Raw genomic sequence first — 6,350 nt, 5'->3', positions numbered from 1 at the left:
AGAGGAGGCCCATGCCTTCTGCACCACCAGCCTGCACAGCAGGCCAACCAGCCTGCTCAGCAGGCCAACCAGCCTGCCTTGCAGGCGTCCAAGCAACAGGGGGCGACCAGCCTGCTTCTTAACCAGTCTGCACCGCAGGTACCAGCCTGCGATGCGGGCAGCCCAGCGAGAGGAGGCCCATGCCTTCTGCTCCACCAGCCTGCAAAGCAGGCCATCCAGCCTGCCCAGCAGGCCAACCAGCCTGCCTTGCAGGCTGGTGGAGCAGAAGGCATGGGCCCCCTTCTTTACCAGCCTGCACCGCAGGTACCAGCCTGCGATGCGGGCAGCCCAGCGAAAGGAGGCCCATGCCTTCTGCACCACCAGCCTGCACAGCAGGCTAACCAGTCTGCGCTGCAGGCATCTCAGCAGCTGGAGACAACCTCCTCCCTCATCTTCAGCCTGCATAGCAGGACAGCCTGTAAGCGAAACAGGCACCCCAGTAACAAGAGACCAACTGTCTTCTGCAACTCCAGCCTACACAACAGGACAACCAGCCTGCGCCCCAGGCATCCCAGCAAAAGGAGTCCAACAGCCTCCTTCAACTCCTGCCTGCACAACAGGACAACCAGCCTGCGCCGCAGGCACCTTTGCACCAAGAGGTCAACAGACCGCTGCAACCCCAGCCTGCACAGCAGGAAAACCAGCCTGCGCTGCAGGTACCTCAGCTTCAGGAGGCGACCGCCTTCTCCATCTCCAGCCTGCACAGCAGGCCAACCAGTCTGCGCTGCAGGCACCTCAGCAACAGGAGGCACCCTGCCACCTGCATCGCCAGCCTGCACCACAGTCAACCCAACCACCTGGAGCGCTTCGCCGAGCAAAGCTCATGGTCTCCACTACTAGACCTTCAAAGAACACTTACTATATGAAACCTAAAATCACCCATGTACTATCATGACCATCCTCATAGTCATCAAAATCCCCAATCATAAACCGAGCACCCTCTCACGCTAAACCAACTCACATCCTCAGCCTCACCAATCCTCATACTATGCTCACGCTAAACCCACCATTAAAGGCAAAACGCCAAAACATCACAACTAACAAAGGAAGGAGGCACGTCCCCTTACCTCAGTAGCAAAACAACCCTGCACAGACAGGAAAATCCCCCCCCCCCTCCTCTTCAACTAAGCACAGACTCGTGTGGTAGCGAGTCCCAAACCTCGTCATGGCCTAACGGCACAATCATCCCTGACTCACGTCAAACGCTATTATATTGAAACGATGTCAGCCTAAAGAGCCGATCATGTCACGCAAGGAAGCTAAGCTACAGTCAGACCATACCAGGTAATCTGTAATACATTAACTAAGCTCAATTTGTAACCAGTGTAACATTGAATGAAGCCAATAAACCAACTTAAAATGTCAGAAAAATGTCTCACTCCTCACCATCTAGTGCCGAGAGAATATTTTTCTCCACCGCTCAGTAGCGTAGTAGACTGTGGGTGTTGGAAGAAAGATTTTCTTTGTTTTGATTCACTGTGCTGCTGATAGTGCCAGTGGCTTTCTGTTTCCCCAACTTGTACTTCTTAGCCTTCGTGCCATTGAAGTGTTTACTCATCCTTTGCTTCGCCTTCGGGCCGTAAGCTTGTTGCTCTGCGTGAGCCCTGCTTCTCTCTGACATGCCCTCAATCTTAAACGACATTTTATCAGAATGGGAGGGGGGTTGTTTCTACACAGTCGAGCTCCTGGCTGAGGCCTACACGACGTTCCTATCGAACCTCGTGGAGGCCACAGCTGAGGAGAGGGCCGACCTGAGGGTTATCCCCTTCCTGTTGGTGGGGTACATTGCGTACTCCCGCTTCCAGAATGGTGACGACCCCCAGGCCGCCCTAACCTATCGCATGGCTTTGGCCATGTGTGGTGCCGGCTCGAACGCCCCTCCCCGCCCTACAACTCCCCCGGCACGCTGTACTACTCCACCCGTCCAGCCGTCACGGCCTGCAACACTACCGGCAGGCCCGTCACGGTCTCTCTCGCCCCAACCAGGGCCCTCACGACCACGCTCTCCCTCTCCTCAACCTGGGCCATCCAAACGGCCCCGGGAAGAGGACGAGGAAACGGAGCATGTGCCCTCACCCACTATTGAGGTGCTTGAGTCGAAGGAGCGCGAATTAAAACGCTTCAAAGCCACTTTCCGAGAAGAGGTGATGCTTATTAAGGGGTTAGGTGACTCGCTTCCTTCTGAGGTTCTCATGGAGTCACTTTTTGACACTGTGCTGCAGAGGCAGCGGGAGGCGGTGGGAGCTGCTGATGCAGACAGGGTGATTGTTGAAATCGCTAACGGGGACAATATTGATAACCCTTTGTGGTTCAATATGCGTCGAGTTGACCAGATCTCCGGGCGTGTTGTTTTAGATAAGCTCGAGAGAGTTCTTAACTCTAATCAGTCATTCATATTGAATGGACAGCTCAAATTGAGCTATATACATATACCCCTTCCTGAAGCTGGCGGACGTCGTGTGAAGAGGGTTGCCAATGAAACTATGGAGCAATGGCTAGCAAGAAACATTGATGACAGAAAAATATTTTCACCAGAAAACACTGCAGACTCGATGTGTCTCACCCGCTGTGTAGCCGTGTTGAAGTAAAGGGGGACTGTGAGTAAGCATGCGTTCTACCGCTTAAAAGATCCTAAATCATCTGTGCAGCAAGAGTTGGCGGAGACTCTCTGCACTATGGCTCATATAGATCCTGCCACACCGTGTACCATTGACGATGTGCAGAGATTGCAGGAAGTGCTGCCTGGTTATCGGATATGCGTATACACAGATAAAAGGTGTAAAGAATGCGTCTTTAAGGGACCGTACACTTTTGGAGTACAGAATATTCATTTAGTTCTGCATAATGCGCACTTCTATGCTATTTTATACCCATGCACGGTATTTGAATACGAGTTTGAGTGTACAAAATGTGTAGCATTCTATAGTAATAAATTGGACCATCGTTGCGATGGATCGTGTTGGCGATGCTACGGAGCGGACGCACACAATGACCCTGCCATACCGTTACTGAGATGTCCCCACTGTCATCATCAGTTCGCTGGTGAGGAGTGCATGCAAAATCATAAAACTGTGAAGCTGCCTCACTCTCAGTTTACAAAATGTGACATATTCAAATTTTGTACTCTCTGTGAGAAGAGTTACAGTACATTGAGAGGTCGTAAACACGTTTGCGGTTTCGTGTACTGTAGTAATTGCAAAGAAAGTGTTAAAGAAAACCATCTTTGTTACATGTCAAGATGGGGTGAGAAAGAGAAAAAGAAGGGGTGGAAGTACATCACTCACTTCTATGACGTTGAGACTACGCAACATACACCTGTTGCTGGAAAGGAAGACACTTTTCAACACATCCCTAACCTCCTTGTCTGTCAGGCGGTTTGTGACGCATGCGCCGATATTGCACAAAATGATTATTTTTGCACGGTTTGTCAAAGTAGGCAGCATGTCTTCCATAATTTGGATGACCCAGAGATTTCCGTCATGGGTCAATTTATAGATTATCTGCAGTCTTTTCCACCTAAGCATGAGCTGCTACTAGTGGCACATAACGCAAAAGCGTTTGATGGAGTGCTAGTGCTTCAGGAACTATTGGCTAGAAAGTTGAAAGTAGAACCCGTTCTTCAGGGTGCCAAAATTCTCTCATTGAAGGTTGGAAATTGGAAATTTATCGATTCCTTGATGTTTCTACCTATGCCTCTAAGCGCCATGCCTAAATCATTTGGATTGGACGAGTTGAAAAAGGGGTATTGGCCATTCATGGCTAATAAGCCTGAATATTATCAATATGAAGGTCCTGTGTTGGAAAGAGAACTCTACTGCGTGTCAAACATGAAGAGTAAGGCAGCCTCTGATTTCAATGCGTGGTACGAAAAACAGGTATCGGAGAATTATGTGTTTAATTTCCGCCGTGAGTTGATTGAATATTGCATTTCTGATGTGACAATCTTACGTCAGTCCTGTCAGGCATTTCGAAAGCTATTTAAGGAGGTTGCCGGATTTGATTGTATGTTCAACTGTCTGACTCTCAGTGCAGCTTGCATGGCGGCGTTTCGCCGTAATTTCCTCAAAAAGGACACCATCGGTATTGTCCCCCCCGGAGGATACCATGGTCGTGGCAAGCAGTCTGATATGGCTCTGAAGTGGCTTGATCATGAAGCACACAAATTAGGACGAAAGATCAAGACGATACATACGGATCGTGAGGTTATGGTTCTGGGACGTCCTGTGGATGGATATGTAGAACTCCCGCTACCCAACGGCACCATGGAACGGCGAATTTACCTGTTTCATAGTTGCTATTGGCACCAGTGCCCAACTCACTACCCTGTCTCAGACGACTCCCCTGAAAATCGGTATGAAAGAACACAACAAATCACAACCCTATTTCGCCGTTCAGGGTATAATGTGATAGAAATGTGGGAATGTGAATTCAAACGTCAACTCGTTTCAAATCTCGAGGTAAAACAATACTTTCAAGACCACCCCACTACTAGGACACCCCATCTCGATCTGCGGGATGGGCTTACCGGTGGTCGCACAAGTGCTTTCCGCTGGTGTCATAAGGCAGACCTGGAGAAGGGTGAGAGAATTAAGATGGCAGATGTTACAAGCGAGTATCCTAACGCCAATCTTAGAGGCCGGTATCCATACGGACATCCGGAAATATACCTCGAGGATGTGCCGGACATGCCACTGCCTGATCAATGGAATGGGATGATTAAATGTACGGTGCTGCCCCCACGAGATTTGTTTTTACCAGTGCTACCCTACAAGTGCGGGGGTAAATTGATGTTTCCTCTATGTCGCACTTGCGCCGAAAAAGAATGCACAAAGGCATGTCATCATACCCCTCTTGAGCGGCAGATGACGGGGAGTTGGTGTGCTCCCGAACTTCTCCTTGCAATTCAAGAAAAGGGCTATGAGTTGCTCAAAGTACACGAGGTTCACCAGTACCCAGGTACCTTGCAGTATGATCCTCAGACAAAAGAGGATGGCCTCTTTTCGGCTTATGTGCGGTGCTTTATGGCGCTAAAAATACAGGCTAGCGGGTGGCCCGCAGATTGCACAACTGACGAGCTAAAAGCAAAGTACGTAGAGGACACCCTGGAGCATGACGGGGTTGTTCTAGATCCCTCAAAGATGATTAAAAACCCAGCACTTCGAACGCTCTCTAAACTAATGTGTAATAGTTTCTGGGGGAAGATGGGCGAAAAGACACTGAGGCCTAAGACGCACTTCATTTATGATTATGAACACCTTATAAGGCTCATTACTGATCCTACAATCACTGTGACAGGGCTTATCCCTATAGGTGATGAATGTCTCCAAGTGACTTGTATGCCTGCAGAGGATAGTGAAGTGAGCCTCCCCACCTCTTCTCTAATTCACGCGGCGTTCACCACATGTCATGGTAGACTTCAACTGTATCGATACCTCGATATCGTTCGGGAGAGAGCCCTGTACTGTGATACCGATTCGGTAGCCTATATTAGCCGCCCGGGGGAGCCGGACCTACCCCTCGGCACGCATCTCGGTGACCTGACCGATCAGGTCGAGGAGGACTACGGTCCTGGGTCCTTCATCACCGAGTTCGCGGCCGGGGGGCCTAAAAATTATGCCTATAAGGTGGCGGTAGGGGGTGATGTCACCAACATCAAGGTATGCATCAAGGTGAGAGGCATAACCATAAATAAGTCATGTGATCAATTAGTAACATATGACAACCTAAAGTCCATGGTTTTAGGTGACAGAGAAAAGATCAATGTCCCTATTCCTCATCAAATAGCCCGCCTACCAACCTGGAAGATCGTGACACGGTCGTCACATAAGAACTGGCAGGCTAAAAACACGAAGTGTCGCAGAGTCGGGCTCGAGATGACAGTGCCTCACGGCTTCAATGCGTGGGAAATGGCTGACGAGGAAGACCAAGACCTCCTCGAGGTCATGGGTCTCCTTGGCGACGCCTAAGTCATTTAAATTGCGCAGGGGAGAAGCAGGCAGGCCCTACCAGCGCAGGGGAGGTGCATGCAGGCCCCACCGGCGCAGGGGAGATGCTGGTTAGGCCCCTATAAAAGAAACAATCATATTGAGTCGGCCATCAGTCTTCGCGATGGATCTCAGGTTCCAACATCCCTGCACCGCCCTCGTGGTAGGTGGAACGGGGAGCGGGAAAACTTATTTCATGAAACGTCTGATTGAAAATAGAGATGAAATGTTCAATACAAAATTTGAACAAATCATTTTCTATTACTCTGAATGGCAGCCTCTTTACGGCGAACTAAAAGACACAGTCGATTTCCGACAGGAACTCCC

The 6,350-nt window shown here is 49.8% G+C and overlaps 1 protein-coding gene across 1 annotated transcript; it reads left to right on the top strand.

The window, feature by feature from the left end:
* The first annotated feature begins 3,518 nt into the window (after nt 1–3,518).
* LOC113213310 (uncharacterized) lies at nt 3,519–6,005 on the top strand. Its single transcript, XM_026432334.2, has one exon. It carries the CDS (start codon nt 3,519–3,521, stop codon nt 6,003–6,005), a length of 2,487 nt encoding a protein of 828 aa, XP_026288119.2.
* The last annotated feature ends 345 nt before the right edge of the window (nt 6,006–6,350 follow it).

Source organism: Frankliniella occidentalis, unplaced genomic scaffold (assembly GCF_000697945.3).
Source record: "Frankliniella occidentalis isolate FOCC.00 unplaced genomic scaffold, Focc_3.1 Scaffold245, whole genome shotgun sequence".
In the NCBI taxonomy this organism is placed as follows: Eukaryota; Metazoa; Arthropoda; class Insecta; order Thysanoptera; family Thripidae; genus Frankliniella; species Frankliniella occidentalis.
The sequence above is the reverse complement of the archived record's forward strand: the minus strand, read 5'-3'. Positions and strand labels throughout refer to the sequence as shown.

Coding starts and splice junctions, on each gene's coding strand:
- LOC113213310 (XM_026432334.2), top strand. CDS start 3,519: ATGGGTCAATTTATAGATTATCTGCAGTCTTTTCCACCTAAGCATGAG.